The sequence below is a fragment of the Cherax quadricarinatus genome, chromosome 91 (assembly GCF_038502225.1).
Source record: "Cherax quadricarinatus isolate ZL_2023a chromosome 91, ASM3850222v1, whole genome shotgun sequence".
Lineage (NCBI taxonomy): Eukaryota > Metazoa > Arthropoda > Malacostraca > Decapoda > Parastacidae > Cherax > Cherax quadricarinatus.
Window position 1 is genome coordinate 12,640,834 of NC_091382.1, and position 24,817 is coordinate 12,665,650.

The 24,817-nt window shown below is 43.5% G+C and overlaps 1 protein-coding gene across 1 annotated transcript in view; it reads left to right on the top strand.

Annotated features, from left to right (window-relative positions):
- LOC128704818 (uncharacterized) overlaps positions 1-24,817 on the top strand; it is a 50,926-nt gene that overhangs the window by 20,895 nt on the left and 5,214 nt on the right. The window contains exons 4-6 of the mRNA XM_053799958.2: positions 2,370-2,459; positions 18,769-18,924; positions 19,127-19,273. Coding sequence (XP_053655933.2) covers positions 2,370-2,459; positions 18,769-18,924; positions 19,127-19,273 — 393 coding nt within the window. The remainder of the gene's footprint in view (positions 1-2,369; positions 2,460-18,768; positions 18,925-19,126; positions 19,274-24,817) is intronic.

A 24,817-nucleotide genomic window follows, 5' to 3' on the forward strand; every position in this document is an offset into this window, starting at 1 on the left:
AAGCTGGACTCCAAGGTATTGTCCAGTGTGGGTATATTGGTAAAGCTCTGTTTACCTTGTTCCAAGGTTCGTAGGTTCGAGTCTCCTTCACCAAGAGATCAGTGTTTGTGTATATTTCGCCTGCTCTTGCGAATTCCTTGCATTGTTAATATCTCTAGTAAGGCTGATGCATGCAGGTGATGAGATGAAAAACTGTAAGCCTTCTCCCTGAAAGCTGGATGCCTTGGATCAAAGTCTAGCGCAAAAGTCTAGCGCAAAGTCTGGCTCTGGTGGCCTGGTGGTTACCGCTCTCGCTTCACACGGTGAGGGCCTGGGTTCTATTCCCAGCCAGAGTAGAAACATTGGACGTGTTTCTTTCCACCTGTTGTCTATGTTCCCCATCAGTAAAATGGGTACCTGGGTGTTAGTCGACTGGTGTGGGTCGCATCCTGGGACACTGACCTAAGGAGGCGTTCCGGGGGCGTTGACCCCCGGAACTCTCTCCAGGTAAACTCCAGGTAAGGTATTGTCCAGTGTGGGTAGATTGGTAAAGCACTGCGTACCTTGTTCCAATGTTCTATATATATATATATATAACATGATCCGAGATATGGCTGAGTGGCAAAAGTACTGTGTACTTTGATACCTAAGGAATATTTAAGGAATACCAAAAGAAGAAACACTTTCATCATCACTCTGTTGCTGTCTTACCAAAGGTCTGCTGACATAGCTCAGATGCTCCTCCAAACTACAATATACTTGTCCCTCCTTCAGAGTGCTTCCCATTTTCAGGACTCAAGCCTGGCTAACGGGTATCCCTGAATCCCTTCATAAATGTTACTTTGCTCACACTCATACAGCACATCAATTCATAAAAACTGCTTCCCTTCACTCCTATCTAACACGCTAGCACTTGCCTGTTTGATATCCAACCCACTCCTATGCAAAAGCCTCCTTTACCCTCTTCCTCCAACCGTTCTAGAACGACCACCACCCCTCCTTTCCTCCACTGCAGATTTATAGGCCCTCCAAGTCATATTTGGTTTCATTCTCTCTATTCGAACCACCTCAACAAACCCTCTTCAGCCCTCTGTATAATACTTTTAAAAACCTCAAACCTCCTAATGTCCAGACTACAAATTCTCTACATAATATTCACCACACATTGCCTTCAAACACGACTTCTGCATTGCCTCCAGCCTCCTCCTCCTTGCTGCAACATTCACCACTCATGCTTCACACTCCTATAAGAGTGTTTCCACCACTATACTCTCATACATTCCCTGTTTGTTTTCTTCATGGATAAGTTTCTTTTGTCTACAAAGATGCCTCAATGCACTATTCCTTTTCCCTTTGGCAGTTTGATGGTTCACCTCGTCTTTTATAGACTTATTTGCTGGCAAGTCCACTCCCAAATATCTGAACACATTCACATCTTCCATACTATCTTCCTCTAATATATCCTATCTTTTATTACCTAATATTTTTGTTACCCCTCATCGCACTGCTCTTTCCTATGTTCACTTTTAGTTTCCTTTATTAACGAACCCTCCCAGATATGTCCATCCACCTCTGCAGCTTCTCTTCAGAATCTCTCAAAAGCACAGTGTCATCAGCAAAAAGCAACTGTGACAACTCCCACTTTGTATTAGATTCTCTAACTTTCCTCCCACATCTCTCCCCAACACCCTATCATTCACATATTTAACATATGTTAAATAACTATTATGGCATAACACATTCCAGTCTTAACCCTACTCTTACTGGAAAATAATTTCCCCTTCACATGTACACTCTAAACTGAGCCTCACTTTCCTTGTGAATACTTTTAACTGCTTAGTAACCTGTCACTTATTCCATACAGTTGTAACATCTACCACGTTGATATTTTATCCACTCTATCATATGATCATTCTAAATCTAAATATTGTTCACTTAAATGCTACTACACACTTTACTTAGTATAATCAGCAGGTTTATATACCCATCAGTCCCATCTGCTTTAACCTTGCATTCTACCCTACTGCCCCATACACCTCCAAGACACTTACATGTGGCTCTTCCTAACTCCTAAAAGAGGTTATGCCTCCCTGTGCAATGCATGAAATCACTGCCTCTCTCTCTCTCTCTCTCTCTCTCTCTCTCTCTCTCTCTCTCTCTCTCTCTCTCTCTCTCTCTCTCTCTCTCTCTCTCTTCCCCTCCCTCCCTCCCTCCCTCCTTCCAACGTTTAACACCTCAAAATATTCCCACCCCATCTCATATCTCCTTTCGTTTTAGCCATTAAATCCATTAGTTCCCTAGTTTTTCTCAACTTATTAATCTCACTCCAAAACTTTTTCTTGATAGTATTAGTAGTAGTAGTTAATTTATTATTACTTGTGTTTTCACAGCGCCTGAAGGCTGCCTACAGTACTACACGGCCACTGTTGGCACCATCAGCAGTTTCAACTTCCTCCCCAGCAATACTCCACTTCCGCCAGGTGAGTGTCTATAATTAATCAGAGGAGCTGCAGAGATACTTATTCTTTACCAGCTTGTCAAGAAAAATTTGAGAATGTATCAGTTATCTAAAATCTGTTTTTATAGACTAATGTTGAAGAGTTAGACACATGGGCAACACTAGGAATGTTTATTGACGATCATCAATAAGGATTCCTAGTTTTAGCCAGGTGTTTTAATCGTCAATTTGTCGGTTATTATGTACTATGTGTATCGTATCGTATAAGATCAATGTTATACAATACCGAAAAGTTGAACAATTAGACTCAACAACTGGATATCTTTATTATATAGACGTTTAGCCAACCAGCGACTTGATCAATACAAGGACAATAACAGAAGATTAAAAAGGTTGAAGCTGAGGTAATGATCAAGACTACGGTACTGGACACCTGCTGCTAGGCTGAGGGACTGATTACTTGTACCTAAGTAAACTTACTTCACCTTCTACCTCCTTAGTCTTCTGTTTTTGTTCCTGTATTGCACTGATAAAACCACTGGATGGCGAAACGTCTACATAATGAAGATAGTTGGGGGTTAGGCACTGACCACATCGACTCAAGGTTGAGGGACTGATTACCTCATTCTCCTCCTGTTCTTCACGATTCTCCTTTGTATGGACTGATGAAGCCACTGTGTGGCGAAACGTTTCCTCAAAAAAGATACCAAAGAGTTGCACATGTGTCTAATTTATCATAATAAAGATATGCAGTTGTTGCACGTGTCTAATTCTTCAACAGACGTAGGCTGCTATTATAGGTAAAAACTGGTAATTAACATCGAGAAATATGAAAATTAACACACATGCTGGGTTTGATATTTAAGGAAGCACTTAGTTCACCAGGAGCCCCAATTATCCAATTCAGAGGAAGGAGCGTAAGGCAGGATAAACAGTTTTGAAGGTCAGTTGTGTTAAAAGACGCATGACTTTGCGATGAGCTAGACGGAAATGGTCAATGCAGGACACCAAAGAATTATTCCTTCTCTTTCAGTGTGTACAGGAAGCCTACCAATAAGGATGACCATATAGCACATCTACTTATATAACTCTTGCCACAAGTGAAGAGAGTAACTGGATTCTTTTCAAAGACTCTTCACATATCCAGTCATAACCTGAAGGAAGAATGTTCATACAATGTATAAACCTTCACATATGTTAATGTCTGTGTGGTGACGTGACAAACAACATTTTAAGGGTTAAGAACATGTGCCATGAGTGACATGAGCTACCATGTCCTTCAAGAACTGTCAGAAAGTGGCATACTGCCCTTTCCCAGTGTCCTCCGGTATCTGTAACATCCCGTGTGGAGGATGTGATAAAATACATGGAAGAGATTGCAAGAAATCTACTAGGATCAACGAACATAAATATGCTTGTAACAGGAATAATCCAATAGACTTGCCTAATATACAGACTTCCCAAGACACGTGCCTCTATGATCCTTTACCTCAAGCATAGGAAATGCCCTACACAGAATAGAAGAACTCCTCGCTAAGCAACTGTCCTGGCTCTCTTGGGTTTATCTGCTCCAAATACTTAAAACACTCAGGATCCTTCAATTATACATTCCTGACGCCAATATAAATAATGAACACGTAACGTTGGTTGACATTATCTCACTGTCCCCGAACGTCCCTTCTAACGATGTCATCACAGATAAAGAATTATCAGCGAAATCAATCTGCATCTCCCACACCAGGGTTTGATAAAACCAGTTGACCTACACATCAATTTCAGCTGAACTGAAAATGAAGATAGCTGTTTGCAACACTGTTTTGGTTTAGTAGTAATAGTAGTAATAGTGTTAGTAGTAGAAGTAGCAGTAGTAGTAGTATGAGCACTAGTAGTATAAGCAATAGTAGTAGTAGCAGTGGTAGTAGTAGTAGCAGCATTAGTATTTGTAATAGTAGTAGTAACAGCAGCAGTAGCATCAGCAGTAGTAGTATTTGTAGTAGTAGCAAAAGTATTAGTAATGGTAGTATTAGCATTAGTAACAAATAGTACCAGTAGTAGGAGCAGTATCAGTAGTAGTATTAGCACTAGTATTAGCAGTAGTAGTAATAGTAGTAGCAGCAAGAGCATTAGTAGTAGTCATAGTAATTAGAATCAGTAGCAGCAGTAACTAGTACTAGCAGTAATAATAGCAGTGGTATTATGAGTAGCATTAATAGCAGTAGAAGTATAGTAATAATAGGAGGATTGGAAGTAGTAATAGCAATAGCTGTAGTAGTAGTAACGGACGTAACTTTTGGTTGCTACGTGATTGTGGGGATCATTGTTTTGTTGATGACTCTCGCTAATACGTCGCAGATGACGGTACTTGACTTTCCGATTAAATATGATTCAAGGCATTTTGTGCTTATTCTTTACCACCGTATATTTTTATCTATATACATCTGTGTCCTTTTATTGTTTGTTAAGGCTTGACGAAGCTCCTGGAGAGCGAAACGTTGCCACAATAAAATGTTATATTAATTGCTTATGTGTTGTTTTGCGTAACATATTGTAACTTCCGACATTATTACACTATTCCTTTGCGTGAAAGAAAAAGAAAGCCGAGTCATTCATCTATCTTGTCATTAATTTTCAATATTTCATCTGCAAACTCAGGAAACTGGGCTCTAAAAGACCGCACAAAAAAGGACTTCGAAGTCAAGACAAGAATTTAGTCGATCTGAGGGATAATTTTTAGAAAGTCAGATTTTAAGTACGTGTGTGTGTGTGCGTGTGTGTGTGTGTGTGTGTCTGTGTGTGTGTGTCTGTGTGTGTGTGTGTGTGTGTGTGTGTACTCACCTAGTTGTACTCACCTAGTTGAGGTTGCGGGGGTCGAGTCCGAGCTCCTGGCCCCGCCTCTTCACTGATCGCTACTAGGTCACTCTCCCTGAGCCGTGAGCTTTATCATACCTCTGCTTAAAGCTATGTATGGATCCTGCCTCCACTACATCGCTTCCCAAACTATTCCACTTACTGACTACTCTGTGGCTGAAGAAATACTTCCTAACATCCCTGTGATTCATCTGTGTTTTCAGCTTCCAACTGTGTCCCCTTGTTACTGTGTCCAATCTCTGGAACATCCTGTCTTTGTCCACTTTGTCAATTCCTCTCAGTATTTTGTATGTCGTTATCATGTCCCCCCTATCTCTCCTGTCCTCCAGTGTCGTCAGGTTGATTTCCCTTAACCTCTCCTCGTAGGAAGGACATACCTCTTAGCTCTGGGACTAGTCTTGTTGCAAACCTTTGCACTTTCTCTATTTTCTTCACGTGCTTGGCTAGGTGTGGGTTCCAAACTGGTGCCGCATACTCCAATATGGGCCTAACATACACGGTGTACAGGGTCCTGAATGATTCCTTATTAAGATGTCGGAATGCTGTTCTGAGGTTTGCTAGGCGCCCATATGCTGCAGCAGTTATTTGGTTGATGTGCGCTTCAGGAGATGTGCCTGGTGTTATACTCACCCCAAGATCTTTTTCCTTGAGTGAGGTATGTAGTCTCTGACCCCCTAGACTGTACTCCGTCTGCGGCCTTCTTTGCCCTTCCCCAATCTTCATGACTTTGCACTTGGTGGGATTGAACTCCAGGAGCCAATTGCTGGACCAGGTCTGCAGCCTGTCCAGATCCCTTTGTAGTTCTGCCTGGTCTTCGATCGAGTGAATTCTTCTCATCAACTTCACGTCATCTGCAAACAGGGACACCTCAGAGTCTATTCCTTCCGTCATGTCGTTCACAAATACCAGAAACAGCACTGGTCCTAGGACTGACCCCTGCGGGACCCCGCTGGTCACAGGTGCCCACTCTGACACCTCGCCACGTACCATGACTCGCTGCTGTCTTCCTGACAAGTATTCCCTGATCCATTGTAGTGCCTTCCCTTTTATCCCTGCTTGGTCCTCCAGTTTTTGCACCAATCTCTTGTGTGGAACTGTGTCAAACGCCTTCTTGCAGTCCAAGAAAATGCAATCCACCCACCCCTCTCTCTCTTGTCTTACTGCTGTCACCATGTCATAGAACTCCAGTAGGTTTGTGACACAGGATTTCCCGTCCCTGAAACCATGTTGGCTGCTGTTGATGAGATCATTCCTTTCTAGGTGTTCCACCACTCTTCTCCTGATAATCTTCTCCATGATTTTGCATACTATACATGTCAGTGACACTGGTCTGTAGTTTAATGCTTCATGTCTGTCTCCTTTTTTAAAGATTGGGACTACATTTGCTGTCTTCCATGCCTCAGGCAATCTCCCTGTTTCGATAGATGTATTGAATATTGTTGTTAGGGGTACACATAGCGCCTCTGCTCCCTCTCTCAATACCCATGGGGAGATGTTATCTGGCCCCATTGCCTTTGAGGTATCTAGCTCACTCAGAAGCCTCTTCACTTTTTCCTCGGTTGTGTGCACTGTGTCCAGCACTTGGTGGTGTGCCCCACCTCTCCGTCTTTCTGGAGTCCCTTCTGTGAACACTTCTTTGAATCTCTTGTTGAGTTCTTCACATACTTCACGGTCATTTCTTGTTGTCTCTCCTCCTTCCTTCCTTAGCCTGATTTCCTGGTCCTTGACTGTTGTTTTCCTCCTGATGTGGCTGTACAACAGTTTCGGGTCAGATTTGGCTTTCGCTGCTATGTCATTTTCATATTGTCTTTGGGCCTCCCTTCTTATCTGTGCATATTCGTTTCTGGCTCTACGACTGTTCTCCTTATTCTCCTGGGTCCTTTGCCTTCTATATTTCTTTCATTCCCTAGCACACTTGGTTTTTGCCTCCCTGCACCTTTGGGTAAACCATGGGCTCATCCTGGCTTTTTCATTAATCCTGTTACCCTTGGGTACAAACCTCTCCTCAGCCTCCTTGCATTTTGTTGCTACATATTCCATCATCTCATTAACTGGCTTCCCTGCCAGTTCTCTGTCCCACTGAACCCCGTTCAGGTAGTTCCTCATTCCTGTGTAGTCCCCTTTCTTGTAGTTTGGCTTCATTCGTCCTGGCCTTCCTGCTTCTCCCTCCACTTGTAGCTCTACTGTGTATTCGAAGCTTAAAACCACATGGTCACTGGCCCCAAGGGGTCTTTCATATGTGATGTCCTCGATATCTGCACTACTCAAGGTGAATACTAAGTCCAGCCTTGCTGGTTCATCCTCTCCTCTCTCTCTTGTAGTGTCCCTTACGTGTTGGCACATGAAGTTTTCCAGTACCACCTCCATCATCTTAGCCCTCCATGTATCTTGGCCCCCATGTGGGTCCAAGTTCTCCCAATCGATCTCCTTGTGGTTAAAGTCACCCATGATCAGGAGCTTTGCCCTGCATGCATGAGCTCTTCTTCCCACTCTAGCCAGTGTGTCAACCATCGCTCTATTGCTCTCGTCGTACTCTTGCCTTGGCCTCCTGCTGTTCTGTGGTGGGTTATACATCACTGCTATTACCACCTTGGGACCTCCAGAGTGAAGTGTTCCCACTATGTAATCACTTTCTTTTCCGCTGTCTCCTCTCTCCAGCTCATCAAAATTCCAGCGATTTTTGATCAGCAACGCCACTCCTCCACCCCCCCTGTTCCCTCTGTCTTTCCTCAGGATTTGGTATCCCGTTGGAAAGATGGCATCCGTTATCATACCTGTAAGCTTGGTTTCTGTGAGAGCTATGATGTCCGGTGATGCTTCTTTGACTCTTTCATGCCACTCCTCCCACTTATTTGTTATTCCATCAGCGTTTGTGTACCATACCTTCAGTTTCCTTTCCAACACTGTGGTTTGGGGGGCCTGTGAGGGTGGGAGACCTGGTGGCATACTGTGGGATTCTATAGCTCGGTGTAGGGTGGAGGCTGTGGGTATGGATTGTAGTGTGTGTTGGGATGGTGTGATAGGTTGTATGGTTCTGAGAGTAGTTGTGTGTGTGCTTGCCCTTGCTGTTCTGTTCTGCTCTGACTGACCTCTGCTGGTTCCCTCCTTGTCTCTTTTCCTAGCTCCTTTCGCATTTTTGTCCTCTCCCTCAGCTGCTGTCGTTCTGATTTTGTTCTGTCTCTGTCTAGGAACACCCTCTTGTACTCTTCCGAGTATTTCAATCGTGGTTTCTCTTGGAGGATCCTGTTCCGCACTGTTTCCGTCCTGAGAATCAGCTTGATTGGTCGGTTTCTCCCCTTCGAGTACCCCCCTATTCTCTGAAAATTTACAATCTCGTCCATCTCTTCACCTATTTCCGTGATGATTTTCTCAATCTCCTTTCTTTCTTCCTGCTGCCTTTCAGTTTGTGTGTGTGTCTGTGTCTGTGTGTGTGTGTCTGTGTGTGTGTCTGTGTGTGTGTGTTTGTGTGTGTACTCACCTATTTGTACTCACCTATTTGTACTCACCTATTTGTGGTTGCAGGGGTCGAGTCTTAGCTCCTGGCCCCGCCTCTTCACCGGTTGCTACTGGGCCCTCTCTCTCCCCGCTCCACGAGCTTTATCAAACCTCGTCTTAAAACTGTGTATGGTTCCTGCCTCCACTACGTCATTTTCTAGGCTATTCCACTGCCTTACAACTCTATGACTGAAGAAATACTTCCTAATACCTCTCTGACTCATTTGTGTCTTCAACTTCCAATTGTGGCCTCTTGTTTCTGTGTCCCCTCCCTGGAACATCCTGTCTTTGTCCACCTTGTCTATTCCACGCAGTATTTTATATGTCGTTATCATGTCTCCCCTGACCCTCCTGTCCTCCAGTGTCGTCAGGCCGATTTCCCTTAATCTTTCTTCATAGGACATTCCCCTTAGCTCTGGAACTAACCTTGTAGCAAACCTTTGTACTTTCTCTAGTTTCTTGACGTGCTTTATCAAGTGCGGGTTCCAAACAGGTGCTGCATACTCCAGTATGGGCCTGACATACACGGTGTACAGTGTCTTGAACGATTCCTTACTAAGGTATCGGAATGCTGTTCTCAGGTTTGCCAGGCGCCCATATGCTGCAGCAGTTATCTGATTGATGTGTGCTTCCGGAGACATGCTCGGTGTTATACTCACCCCAAGATCTTTCTCCTTGAGTGAGGTTTGCAGTCTTTGGCCACCTAGCCTATACTCTGTCTGTGGTCTTCTGTGCCCTTCCCCTATCTTCATGACTTTGCATTTGGCAGGATTAAATTCGAGAAGCCACTTGCTGGACCAGGTGTCCAGTCTGTCCAGGTCTCTTTGAAGTCCTGCCTGGTCCTCATCAGATTTAATTCTCCTCATTAACTTCACATCATCTGCAAACAGGGACACTTCTGAGTCTAACCCTTCCATCATGTCGTTCACATATACCAAAAATAGCACTGGTCCTAGGACCGACCCCTGTGGGACCCCGCTCGTCACAGGTGCCCACTGTGATACATCATTACGTACCATGACTCGTTGTTGCCTCCCTGTCAGGTATTCTCTGATCCATTGCAGTGCCCTTCCTGTTATATGCGCCTGATGCTCTAGCTTCTGCACTAATCTCTTGTGAGGAACTGTGTCAAAGACCTTCTTGCAGTCCAAGAAGATGCAATCAACCCACCCCTCTCTCTCGTGTCTTACTTCTGTTATTTTATCATAAAACTCCAGAAGGTTTGTGACACAGGATTTGCCTTCCATGAATCCGTGCTGGTTGGGATTTATACTCTTGTTCAGTTCCAGGTGCTCCACCACTCTCCTCCTGATAATCTTCTCCATAATTTTGCATACTATACACGTCAATGACACAGGTCTATAGTTTAGTGCCTCTTTTCTGTCTCCTTTTTTAAAAATGGGAACTACATTTGCCGTCTTCCATACCTCAGGTAGTTGCCCAGTTTCCAGGGACGTGTTGAAGATTGTGGTAAGTGGCACGCACAACATGTCTGCTCCCTCTCTAAGGACCCACGGGGAGATGTTGTCCGGTCCCATTGCCTTTGAGGTATCGATGTCCCTTAGCAGTTTCTTCACCTCCTCCTCATCTGTATGTATGTCGTCCAACACTTGTTGGTGTATTCCTTGCTGGTGTCCCCATCTGGTCTGTCCCCCCAGAGTCCTTCCTGTCTCTACTGTAAATACTTCCTTAAATCTCGTGTTGAGCTTCTCACATACCTCTTGATCGTTTCTTGTGAGTTCTCCACCTTCTTTCCTCAGCCTTATCACCTGGTCCTTGACTGTTGTCTTCCTCCTAATGTGGCTATACAGCAGTTTCGGGTCAGATTTGACTTTCGATGCTATGTCGTTTTCATACTGTCGCTGGGCCTCCCTCCTTATCTGCGCATACTCGTTTCTGGCTCTTCTACTAATCTCCTTGTTTTCCTGGGTCCTATGCCTCCTGTACCTTTTCCATTCTCTGTTGCACTTAGTTTTTGCCTCCCTACACCTTTGGGTAAACCAGGGACTCGTTTTGGTCTTCCTATTATTTCTGTTTCCCTTGGGAACAAAACTTTCCTCTGCCTCCTTGCACTTTGTTGCCACATATTCCATCATCTAGTTTACTGATTTTCCTACCATTTCTCTGTCCCACTGAGCCTCCTGCAGGAAGTTTCTCATACCTGTGTAGTCCCCCCTTTTATAGTTTGGCCTGTCCCCTTCAGTTCCTGTTACCTTCTCCACTTGTAACTCTACTATATAATCAAAACTCAGAACCACGTGATCGCTAGCTCCAAGGGGCCTCTCGTAAGTCAATGTCTGAACTGCTCAGGGTGAACACAAGATCCAGTCTTGCTGGCTCATCCTCCCCTCTCTCTCTGGTTGCGTCCCTGACATGTTGATGCATGAGGTTTTCAAGTACCACATCCATCATCTTGGCTCTCCATGTTTCAGGACCCCCATGTGGCTCCAGGTTTTCCCAGTCGATCTCCCTGTGGTTGAAATCGCCCATTACCAGTAACTTTGCTCTGCTCGAGTGAGCTCTTCTTGCCACCTCAGCCAGTGTGTCCACCATCACCCTGTTGTTTTCTTCATACTCCTCTCTTGGCCTCCTGCAGTTCTTTGGTGGGTTATACATCACTCCAATGACTACTTTATGTTCTCCGGACTGAATTGTACCTACAATGTAGTCTCTTTCTCCAATCATGTCCATGCCTTCCATTTCCTCAAATCCCCATCGGTGTTTTATGAGCAGTGCAACCCCTCCTCCCCCTCTACTCTTTCTATCTTTCCTCAGGATCTGATATCCCGTTGGGAAGATTGCGTCTGTTATTGTCTCAGCGAGTTTTGTTTCTGTGACTGCTATGATGTCTGGGGATTTTTCACTGATTCTTTCGTTCCACTCCTCATGTTTATTCATTATTCCATCCGCGTTTGTGTACCAAACTTTCAGTTTCTTTTCTATCATTGTGGTCATGCAAGAATATTGGGGCTGGGGGAGCAAGAGCCTTGGTGGGGGCCTATATGGGGCTGTGGTGTTGGTGGGGTTTGTGATGATGGGGGTGGGGTCAGAATGCCCATAAGGGACAGCTGTTGGGGTGAGGTTTTTGATATGGGGGTTGGTGGCAGAGGGAACAGTGAGTGGGTTGTAGTATAGGTTGCTCAGTTGCATTGGGAATGTCGCGGTTGGAGTCTTTTGGTGGGAGATTCTGTGGGGTGTGTTTGCCCTTCCTCCTGTGTCTGGGTCCTGCTCATTTTTGTCATTGCCTCTCGTTCCTCCTTGCATCTCTGTACCCTCTCTTTCAGTGTAGTCCTTTCTTCTTGTGTTCTGTCGCGGTCGAGGTATACTCTCTGGTACCCCTGTTTGTCCCTCAGTCTTGCTTTCTCTTGCAGAATCCTGGTTCGAACTGATTCTTCCTTGAAAGTTACTCTGACAGGCCGTATCCTTCCACTCGCAAACCACCCAATTCTCTGAAAATTTGTCACCTGGGTCATATCACCCTCACCTATTGTTTTCATGATGCCTTCAATCATTTTTTTCTCCTCCTGTTTTATTTCTTCAAAGTTGTCCCCCTTGGCTTCTTGGAGCCCGTACACAAAAACTGACCTCGCCCTTTCCTCCTCCCACTGAGTCTCCATCTGCTTCCTCTGAGGCATTTTATTTCCTTCCATTGACATGTTCTTGCCTTCAGTCCCTGTCATATCTGAAACTTCTATTCTCAGTGAACTGTCTTTCATGACCAGCTGTCCCTTGCTACTGCAGTTGGCTGTTAGAATCTCTGCATATAGCATACCTTCATTGTCTTCGGACCTGTCGTTTGATCTTAGTGTGCTCCTCGTCTTTTCCCTGGCCCCACGTGGGTCTGATAGTGCCTTCGTGTACGTCATGTCTCCGTTGTTGCTTACTGTCCCCTTGTCTGCGCCTGACATTGAATTTCCTGATGTCACATCTGAATTGTCATTTGTCTCTCTAATCTGTTTCAGGCTTTGCAGTTTCTCTTCTAAGCACTGTATCCTACCTTCTGCTGCTAAGACCTGTACTTCCCACTTCCTGCACTCTTCAGCTATCCGCTCCTCCATTTTCTTACCAAGCTCTACTATCTTCCTTCCCCACTCTTCCACCCTTTTTTGGAGCTCTTACTCCCAGTCTTTCCTCCCTGGTTCGTCTACCAGATCTCTGGTTTTCCGTCCTCTAGGGCCACCCATTTTTTTTTTTTTTTTTTTTTTTTTTTTTTTTTTTTTTTTACCACAGACAGAAGGCTAGAGGAGGGAGAGGGTGTGAGGGGGAGAGAGAAAGGGTAGAAAGAGAGAGAGAGAGGAGAGAGAAAGGGTAGAAAGAGGGAGAGAGAGGAGAGAGTATGGGGGTGAGGGATAAGACCAAGGGGGAGAGAGAGAGAAATGTGAGGGGGAGAGAAAGGGTAGAGAGAGGGAGAAAGAGAGGGAGAGGGAGAGAGAGAGAGGGAGAAAGGAGGGTGAGGGAAAAGGCTATGAGAGAGAGAAATGGAGAGATGGAGAGAGAAGTCTATAGAGAGAGAGGAGGGTGAGATAGGGTTATGGGAGTGAGGGAGAGAGAGAGAGAGAGAGAGAGAGAGAGAGAGAGAGAGAGAGAGAGAGAGAGAAAGAAAGAAAGAAAGAGTAGGGGGAAGGGGAGGGAAAAAGGCTATGGGAGAGAGAAATGCGAGGGAGGGGGAGAGGGGGAGAGGGAAAGGTCTGTGGGGGAGGGAAAGGTGTGTGGGGGGGGGTGAGGGGATGTGGTCAAATTCCAAGGATCAGCTGTGTGTACTCACCTAGTTGTGGTTTCAGGGGTCGAGACTCAGCTCCTGTCCCCGAGTGTATGTGTGTGCGTGCGTGTGTGTGTGAGCACGTTAGTTGTTTATATGTCCCAGAAATACAATTCACCTCTGTGTATCCGTAATACTAATAAGATACCATTAACACTGAGAGTAATTCTAATAATTATAATACTAGCGTGTGTTAACAAGTCATTCTTTCACCCAGTTATGTACTACCTTTTACTACATGTGTACCCAATACTTGCTTCTCAGATTGTACTGTCTTTGTGTCCTAAAACATTATCTCTCGAAACTGTTGTCAGGGCTGTAGTCCCATTAGCCACAACTTAATCCTCCTGCCTATTCCTTGCTCCTACAAATTTTATCTTCCTACTACTGCTAGGTGTTGTGTGTATGATAATCGCTCTTGAGTAGGGTTTGTGATAGCTACCAGTGACCGTAGGGCCGGCTCTACCACTCAAAACTTCCCGCCAACCACAAACAGGTGATTTGTACGTTACTCCTCAGAGGGGACGTCCATCCAGATGCCTGATGTACGATGCTCGCTGTACGATGCTCGCTGTACGATGCTCGCTGTACGATGCTCGCTGTACGATGCTCGCTGTACGATGACTCGTGCACCTCGCCCTTCCGCCGCTGACTTCTTCAGCTATTCTTTTCTCGTTGCCCTTTTGAGTCCTCATTTACCACACTTATCACTTGTATACTGCTACTTTTATAATTTACACTTCACTTTTGGTAAGTACACTTCCTATTTGTGATGACACCCAACCTGTTATGGCAGCACTACTTCCTCAGGCCTACTGCTGCCACCACCTCTGCTTATACATATTTATGTATATATATATATATATATATATATATATATATATATATATATATATATATATATATATATATATATATATATATATATATATATATCCCCTTTCTGGCTAGCTTGTTCACGCTGTGTGCTACATCACAGTTTGTTGTTAGCCAACCTCTCTTATTTTTTTTATCTTTTCTCTTTAGTCACTCGCTTTGTACTTTGTATATGTGTAACAATGTGGCAACAAGTGCCAACTAGGCCTCAACGAACTGGCACTTTGAAATTTTGTTGTATAATTTCAAGCTTTCTCTCGCCTTTACTTTATTTATTTTTGCTAATACTTTTGCTAATACTTGTGTGTGTCTGTGTCTGTGTGTACTCACCTAGTTGTACTCACCTAGTTGAGGTTGCAGGGGTCGAGTCCGAGCTCCTGGCCCCGCCTCTTCACTGATCGCTACTAGGTCACTCTCCCTGAGCCGTGAGCTTTATCATACCTCTGCTTAAAGCTATGTATGGATCCTGCCTCCACTACATCGCTTCCCAAACTATTCCACTTACTGACTACTCTGTGGCTGAAGAAATACTTCCTAACATCCCTGTGATTCATCTGTGTCTTCAGCTTCCAACTGTGTCCCCTTGTTACTGTGTCCAATCTCTGGAACATCCTGTCTTTGTCCACCTTGTCAATTCCTCTCAGTATTTTGTATGTCGTTATCATGTCCCCCCTATCTCTCCTGTCCTCCAGTGTCGTAAGGTCAATTTCCCTTAACCTCTCCTCGTAGGACATACCCCTTAGCTCCGGGACTAGTCTTGTTGCAAACCTTTGCACTTTCTCTAGTTTCCTTACATGCTTGGCTAGGTGAGGGTTCCAAACTGGTGCTGCATACTCCAAAATAGATCTAACGTGCACAGTGTTCAAAGTCCTGAACAATTCCTTATTAAGATGTCGAAATGCTGTTCTTAGGTTTGCTAAGCGTCCGTATGCTGCAGGAGTTATTTGGTTGATGTGCACTTCAGATGTGCCTGGTGTTATACTCACCACAGGATCCTTTTCCTTAAGTGAGATTTGTTGTCTCTGGCATCCCTAGATTATACTCCGTTTGCGGTCTTCTTTGCCCTTCCCCAATCTTCATGACTAGTCAGCTCACTTGACTTTACTTGGTCTTTGCTCCCAGATTTACATGACAGCAATCATTTTCCTATCCTCCTTCCCATTCATATTCTCACCCTTCTCGAAGCCAACGTTGGAAACTTGAACAAGCGAATTGTGACCTTTACCCACGCTAAACTGCTTGTAGTGAGGGACCTTCGTTCTCTACTGATGAACTGTTATACCTATTTTCAACCCCAGTTTTAACCACAGCTTCATATTCTATACCTCAGACCTTGAGCAGGCATTCTCAGAAATGCGTGCCATGGTTGTCTCCTGCTCGTGCTCGTGCAGTCCGTGTGAAACTGCTGCATTTGGCAGATATCGTTACAGCAATTCCACAGAGTGACTCCTCGATTTGAAGCTGGCGAGAGCGGTCGTCCGACATGTCATCCATGACTCTAAACATAGTTGTTGGCAGGATTATGTTTACACCTTCCCTTCGGCTTCCTCTATGAATACAGTTTCGAAAAACGTACGAAAATTGAGTGGCAAGTACTCTCCCGACCCGGCTCCCATTCTTCAGGTTGCCGGTGTCAGTGTTGCAAGCCCACTTGAAGTTGCCATGGAGACCCCTTATCATCTTGTCTGTATCTCTCAAGGGCTCCATCTATGCCCTTCGTTTCTTTCCTCCAAATCTACCAGAGAGTTACTGCCCTTAAATTTTTCTTCTAGCGGAGAAGGGTCTTATAATGTGCCTTTTACACTTTTAGAACCAGAGTCAACACTTTCCGTTTGTCGATCATTAGCAACTGGGACTGACGGCATTCACATTCGTATGCTCCAATACTTACATCCCATAGTCCTTGTTGTCCTCTTTCTTCTATTTAATCTTATTTGGTCGCAAGGAGTTCTTCCCCAGCTGTGGAAATCCGTCATTGTTCTACTTTTATGTAAACCAGGTACTTCAGGACATGATACCTCACACTATCGTCCCATTGCTCTTACCAGTGCAGTATGAAAGGTGATGGAACATCTAGTAAATAGACGTTTAATGTGGTATTTAGAGAGACAATAATCTCTCCCTTCGTCAATATGGCTTTCGTAATGGCTGCTCTACTATTGACCCCTTAATCCGCTTAAAAAACACTCAGTTATTCCATTTTTTTTGATGATGATGATGATAAGGCATATGACACTACCTGGAGATATAACATCGTGGCCTAGGCTCCTTCCTTAGGCCTCCGAGGCAATCTGCCATTTTTCCTTAAAAACCTGTTAACTAAGAGACATTTCCTTGTTCGGATTAATAATTTGCTTTCCCTGGACTTTGTCCAAGCTGCTCGTGTCCTTAAGGGATGTGTCCTTAGCACCACTCTTTTTTTCTACTTGCTGTAAATGATCTGGCCTCTGTTCTCCAACCTAATATTCGGTCATCACTTTATGATGATGACTTCCTTATAGCTTGTGCAGACGCTCACTGTCGCCTAGTAACTGCCTCACTAAAGAATGCTGTCAACCATGTTTCTCTCTGGGCCACTATTCATGGGTTTAAAATTTTCTAGTGCTAAAACACACCATATTACTTTCACCAGACGTTCTGTTGTCCCTGATACTCCATTCTACCTATATGGCTCACGTATCGTTCATCCTGATACTGTCTGATTTCTGGGTCCTCTGTTTGATTGCCAGTTGTCCTGGAAACCTCACATTGCCTCCTTGAAAGCAACTTGCCATAACCGACTGAACCTTCTTGAAACCCTCGCTCATCTTTGATGGAAGGCGGATCGTCGAACTCTCCTTGGAGTGTATTCAGCCATAATTTTACCAATGCTAAATTATGGTGACGAGATATATTCTGCGGTCGCTCCTGCAACTCCTTCTAAACTTGATCCCATCCATCACCAGAGATTACGTTTGTCTAGGTGCTTTTCGCTCCTCACCTGTCGAGAGCCTCTGTGCAGAGGCAAATGTTCCATCCTTGAACGATCATCGTGATGCTCATTGCCTCCACTGTTTTGTCCGCTCTCGTGACCTTCACGATCCTTGTATACTTATAGGATAGTAATGGACGTTAATAAAGTCCATTATTTGTTCGCTGCCCCTATTTACTCTGTCTCTTTTCCCTTCGTCTTTGCTCGTTCTTTTCTTCTCTTCAGTTGCCCCCTTTATATGTTCATCTAGCTTCTCACTTCTCCCTCGGGAGGTTCCAACAGCTTCTGTCTGTTCTTCCCCACTGCCGTACGCGAAAGCCAGAATACCTATAGTCTCATCTTCATTCAATTTCAGTGTTTACTGATGGTTCTAAATCCTCTGATGGTGTTAGGTTTGCAGCAGTGTTCCCGGACAGCATAGTGCAAGTTCATTTATTAGAATTTTCAAGCATTTTTACAGCTGAATTGTATGCATTTCTAGTTGCAACTATCTGCATTGTATCTATGCCTATTTCAACGTTTGTAATTGTCTCAGACTCCTTTAGTGCTTTGCAAGCTATTAAAAGATTGGATTCACCTCATCACCTAGTTCTTCGTAAACAACTTTGGTTGCGTTGCATTGCTAGCAGAAATAAAGAAATCGTTTTCTACTGGGTCCCTGTTGATGTTCAGGGCAATGAGCAGGCAGACTCTGCTGCACGATCTAGAGTGCACAGTCTCCCAGTTTCATATAGAAGTATTCCATTCTTGGACTATTTTGCTGTAATCTCTAACCTCCTTTGCATCCGTTGTCAGCAACATTGGTCTGATATGACTCATAACAAATTATATTCTATCAAACCAAGTTTAGCTTTCTGGCCTTGTCATCGTTGCCGAGGCTGGGAGACAATGCTCTCCTGTCTTTGCACTGGACACACCCGTCTTACGGGTATCTCATGGAGAGGCGCCCTGTTCCACTCTGTGAGAATTGTCAGATTCCATTTTCAGTTTGCCACATTCTGTTGGACTTTCCTGTATATCAACAAACACGGAGAATTTACCTCCAACGTCGTCACCGCTCTAACAGCGTTACTTTGACTTCCCTCCTCGCTGACGGCCCCACCTTTGACACAGATTCTCCCTTTAACTTTTCAGTTGCAACCAATTTATTACACACATTTGGTAATCCTTCCTCACGGCCCTTTTTAACTCGACTTTTATCCTCTCCGCCCTTAGTACTCTATGATTATTCAGCTACACCTGCCCTGCAGCGCTGTATGACCCTAGTGGGTTTAGCACTTTTTTTTATTAATCCCACATATATATACTCTATTGAATATATGTATATTTCTTTCCTCATATCAAACTTCACCCATCCCATAGGTGCAGAAATAGTGCAGCTGGCCAACCAGGACTACGGTGTGTGCATCAAGAGAGCTGACGACTACTGTGGCATCATTTATGACCGTAATACCAACGACGGCGACTATAGTTTTACACTCTCTGGAGATACAAATACTCTGCTTCCATATTTAATTGGTAAGACAGACAGACAGACAGACAGACACAGACACACTCTAGTTGTATTATATAATGAAGAAAACAATGTACTGACTCTTTTAGCCTAATATAGGAATTAATCTTTCTAGTTATCTCAAAAACAGTAAATTTCATAGACCTCAGCACATAGATTTTACTGTCAGATTCAGAGAATGTCAGACTTAATTCAGATTTTACACAGGTACCTTCGAAGCTAACAGTCGGAACGAAGACTGTACGACAGACTACGTGGTCATTCCTGGAGGCAGGTACACTATGTATGCCAACGATATTACAACATTCCCAGCAGACAGATACTGTGGCCTCGGCTTCCCTTACACCGTCACCAGTGAGTAAATATTTACATTATATTATCTCTAAATTAAGAGGAATGCAATTTATGTTTGTTGTCCTCACCAACACTTAAATTACTTTATTATTTATTATATTTATAGGTAAGTAATAAACCCGGAAGGATAATAAAGCACCTGGATAATAAGGGGGTTTATTATTGTTTTAATTGAAGAGAAAATAAATGGCTTAAGTTCTTTAAATAGAAAAATATTCTTTGACATCAAAGTCAACGTCTTCAATGGTTATTTACCTTCATGTTAAACAGTCATGCTTTGCACAGTCTGTCAGCAACATTCCAGTCATGCTTTGCACAGTCTGTCAGCAACATTCCAGTCATGCTTTGCACAGTCTGTCAGCAACATTCCAGTCATGCTTTGCACAGTCTGTCAGCAACATTCCAGTCATGCTTTGCACAGTCTGTCAGCAACATTCCAGTCATGCTTTGCACAGTCTGTCAGCAACATTCCAGTCATGCTTTGCACAGTCTGTCAGCAACATTCCAGTCATGCTTTGCACAGTCTGTCAGCAACATTCCAGTCATGCTTTGCACAGTCTGTCAGCAACATTCCAGTCATGCTTTGCACAGTCTGTCAGCAACATTCCAGTCATGCTTTGCACAGTCTGTCAGCAACATTCCAGCCATGCAGTGTCACAGAGCTTCTTTACAGCACATAAAAAATTTATTAGTCTGGCCGATAACAATATAAATAAGAGCTTTGTAAACAATTTGTTTGCCTTAGAAGTGTATATAACATTCTCACATTTTTAGAAATAACAGAAATAATGAAGAAAGACGAAACATTTTCAATAATAAATATTTCATCTCAGTTGTCACAACATTCAGCTCGACATTCAGCTCGACAGCTTCGACATTTAACATTCAGCTCATAACACACTGGTCTTATACACAGTAACCATCACATAGCAATGAGTAATTGATGTTTGGGTCCGACTTGGACCCATAATTAGTCACAGGTTGTGCAAGAAAGGTATAAAATACCGACAATATGAAAGTTAAGACACATGTGCAACATCTGGATATCTTTATTGTAGTAAAGCCACTGGATGGCGAAACGTCTACTACAATAAAGATATCCAGATGTTGCACATGTGTCTTAACTTTCATAGTCACAGGTTACTTGTGTATTGTTCCAGTCACAGTATTGTGCCTTTTTGTTCTTCACACTGGTCTTGAGTCCGAGACACTGGCCGAGGTAGATATATGGGCAAATAGATAAAAACGACATAAGGAACAGCAGAGGTCTCATATGAATGCTTCTCTAACTCGTCCAGTCACTTGATGGATGGAGGTGATGAACTTGGTAATGTGATAGTTTGTTGGGCGTATGAGTGAGACGATCAGCTGAACTACATCACAAGATGACAGGAGATAATAAGAGTCATTTAGAGAGTGTCGAAGTGCCTTGGTTTCACCTCAGTGTTGTACATAAGAAATAAGGCAGCTTACAGCTGTTTCAGTCCTCTTTATGTAACGTGAGGTAGACTTTGTCCCCGGCCATAATAGTGTATGTAGTCTTGCCTCTATCTACTACCTTTAAGTTATTAGTGTTGTGTTCTACACATGAATTTATGTTCAAAGAGAAATCCATTAAGATAATGAAACGTTCTTCTAGATTCTCCTTTGTATGGACTGATGAAGCCACTGTGTGGCGAAACGTTTCCTCAGTAAAGATACCCAAGAGTTGCACATTTGTCTAATTTATCAACATGTCGGTTCTCTGAACCAGTCATCTACAAACACCAGAGCTTATTTCTTGGGTAGCATTGAAAATTGGGTTGGGCAAATGTTTTGTTAGTGGGATGAATTGTAAAGGACCTGCCTAGTATGGGCCAACAGGCCTGCTGCAGTGTTCCTCCTTTCTTATGTTCTTATGTTCTTATGTCTTTATGTAGAATTTCCTGCCCTTGGCACAGGTGCAGACTCTGACCTTGTTCTTAGATCTGTACTTGGTACCACTACAATATCATTTTCAACCTTATGGATGATGGTTTTACCGGTGGTAAGAGCTGTCGACTTTGTTGTTTTTCCCTGACCTCTTCAAGGGGGGCTCCTTGATAAGGTGAAAAAGCTTTTGGTCTGAAGAATAGGACCTTTCGGTCTTCTTCCTTCGACCTACCCTAATTAACCCCACTCCTCCCTTCCCTGCCCGATCCCCCCCCTCCCCATTTCTTTTCTATTTTTAGCTTCTGTGGTCCTTTCCTAACGAATTCTAGCTCCTGGGTTGTGGAAAAGGTGTTATCTGTCACATTCCGTCTTGTTCTGGTCTTGTTTAGGTTTCGTGATTCCTGTAGCAAATTTGAGGCCTAAGCTGAGGGCTTCGGTTTATGTACTGGATATTGGACGAGATGAAAGATTCTATATAATTTTAGGTTTCTCCAAACTTCAACAACCATTTAATCAGTTACAGAAACGCAAAATTTATCACCAGAGAAGAAAATACTCAATCCTGCAGAATCCTGGAATCATCACTTATCAGTATATCTAACAACTTCAAACAGAATAATGGCTTCTATAACATAGCCAAGAAACTTCTTCATCATTATCCTACATAACTATATATACAGCCGCCCATCCCATGGAGGTCTATAGCAGATCAAAGACAAAACATGAAAGTTTAGGTAAGACCCCATATGGGGTGAGCTTGAAAGACGGGACAGGCGAAGAATAGCATTGGAGAGGAATGTCCAGAAAGTGCCAGGGCTTGACCCAGTAGCAAGGTGCTTGTGGGGCAGACTGGAGACACGGGGTAACTTGGGTAGCTTGCAACATGTTCGGTCGAAGGAGGGGAGGCAGGGGGGGACAACAGAGGCAGCTCAGTTGTAGATGTTATTTAACGAGGAAGAATTGTAGAAGAGCAGTTCTCAAACTGAGGCATATATAGGCATATATAGGCAAATCAAAAGAGGAGAGGGGCAATTGAGAAATCGATATATTCAGTTAAAGAGAGAAATAAAAAAGGGAATTAGAAAAGCAAAAAGAGATTATGAGGTTAAAGTTGCAAGAGAATCGAAGACTAACCCAAAAGGATTCTTTCAGGTATACAGAAGTAAGATCAGGGACAAGATAGGCCCACTCAAAAGTTCCTCGGGTCAGCTCACTGACAGTGATAAGGAAATGTGTAGAATTTTTAACACATACTTCCTCTCAGTTTTTACACAGGAGGATACCAGCGATATTCCAGTAATGATAAATTATGTAGAACAGGACGATAATAAACTGTGTACTATTAGGGTCACAAGTGACATGGTCCTTAGGCAAATAGATAAATTAAAACCTAACAAATCCCCAGGCCCTGATGAACTGTATGCAAGGGTTCTAAAGGAATGTAAAGAGGAGCTTAGCACACCTTTGGCTAATCTTTTCAACATATCACTACAAACTGGCATGGTGCCAGATAAATGGAAAATGGCAAATGTGATACCTATTTTCAAAACAGGTGACAGGTCCTTAGCTTCGAACTATAGACCAATAAGCCTAACCTCCATAGTGGGAAAATTTATGGAATCAATAATTGCCGAGGCAGTTCGTAGCCACCTTGAAAAGCATAAATTAATCAACGAATCTCAGCATGGTTTTACAAAGGGGCGTTCCTGCCTTACGAATTTATTAACTTTTTTCACTAAGGTATTTGAGGAGGTAGATCATGGTAATGAATATGATATTGTGTATATGGACTTCAGTAAGGCTTTTGACAGGGTCCCACATCAGAGACTATTGAGGAAAATTAAAGCACATGGAATAGGAGGAGAAATTTTTTCCTGGATAGAGGCATGGTTGACAAATAGGCAGCAGAGAGTTTGCATAAATGGGGAGAAATCAGAGTGGGGAAGTGTCACGAGCGGTGTTCCACAGGGGTCAGTGTTGGGCCCCCTGCTGTTCACAATCTACATAAACGACATAGATGAGGGCATAAAGAGCGACATCGGCAAGTTTGCCGATGACACCAAAATAGGCCGTCGAATTCATTCTGACGAGGACATTCGAGCACTCCAGGAAGATTTGAATAGACTGATGCAGTGGTCGGAGAAGTGGCAGATGCAGTTTAATATAGACAAATGCAAAGTTCTAAATGTTGGACAGGACAATAATCATGCCACATATAAACTAAATAATGTAGATCTTAATATTACGGATTGCGAAAAAGATTTAGGAGTTCTGGTTAGCAGTAATCTGAAACCAAGACAACAGTGCATAAGTGTTCGCAATAAAGCTAATAGAATCCTTGGCTTCATATCAAGAAGCATAAATAATAGGAGTCCTCAGGTTGTTCTTCAACTCTATACATCCTTGGTTAGGCCTCATTTAGATTATGCTGCACAGTTTTGGTCACCTTATTACAGAATGGATATAAATTCTCTGGAAAATGTACAAAGGAGGATGACAAAGTTGATCCCATGTATCAGAAACCTTCCCTATGAGGATAGACTAAGGGCCCTGAATCTGCACTCTCTAGAAAGACGTAGAATTAGGGGGGATATGATTGAGGTGTATAAATGGAAGACAGGAATAAATAAAGGGGATGTAAATAGTGTGCTGAAAATATCTAGCCTAGACAGGACTCGCAGCAATGGTTTTAAGTTGGAAAAATTCAGATTCAGGAAGGATATAGGAAAGTACTGGTTTGGTAATAGAGTTGTGGATGAGTGGAACAAACTCCCAAGTACCGTTATAGAGGCCAGAACGTTGTGTAGCTTTAAAAATAGGTTGGATAAATACATGAGTGGATGTGGGTGGGTGTGAGTTAGACCTGATAGCTTGTGCTACCAGGTCGGTTGCCGTGTTCCTCCCTTAAGTCAATGTGACCTGACCTGACTAGGTTGGGTGCATTGGCTTAAGCCGGTAGGAGACTTGGACCTGCCTCGCATGGGCCAGTAGGCCTTCTGCAGTGTTCCTTCGTTCTTATGTTCTTATGTTCTTAAAATGGAGTGTTTGATGAACTCCAGAACTTGGGTAAGAGTGAAGTAATGTGGAGTCTCACACGCAAATTTGACAGACCCAGCACAGAGCCCTTTGCACGGCTATGTGCAGGTCATGGTTTTGTAGATGAATGGTTCAGAGAACCGACATGTTGATAAATTAGTCACATGTGCAACTCTTGGGTATCTTTATTGAGGAAACGTTTCGCCACACAGTGACTCCATCAGTCATGGAATCTTAATACTTAGGAATTCTTCGCTTGCCTAATTCTTGGGCACGACCTACTTCCACATTGAACAAATGTGACACCACCTATGACTGCTGCACCTCTCCTGCCATACGGTTTATAAGCTGCTTCTCCGCTCATATGCAGTATTCTATTCAAGATTGATGGACTGAACACATTGACTCAAGGTTGAGGGACTGATTACCTCATTCTCCCCCTGTTCTTCAAGTTTCTCCTACGTATGGACTGATGAAGCCACTGTGTGGCGAAACGTTTCCTCAATAAAGATACCCAAGAGTTGCACATGTGTCTAATTTATCAACAGGTCATGGTTGGTAGGTAAGACGCATAGGCAACAGTTAGGCAACTTTATT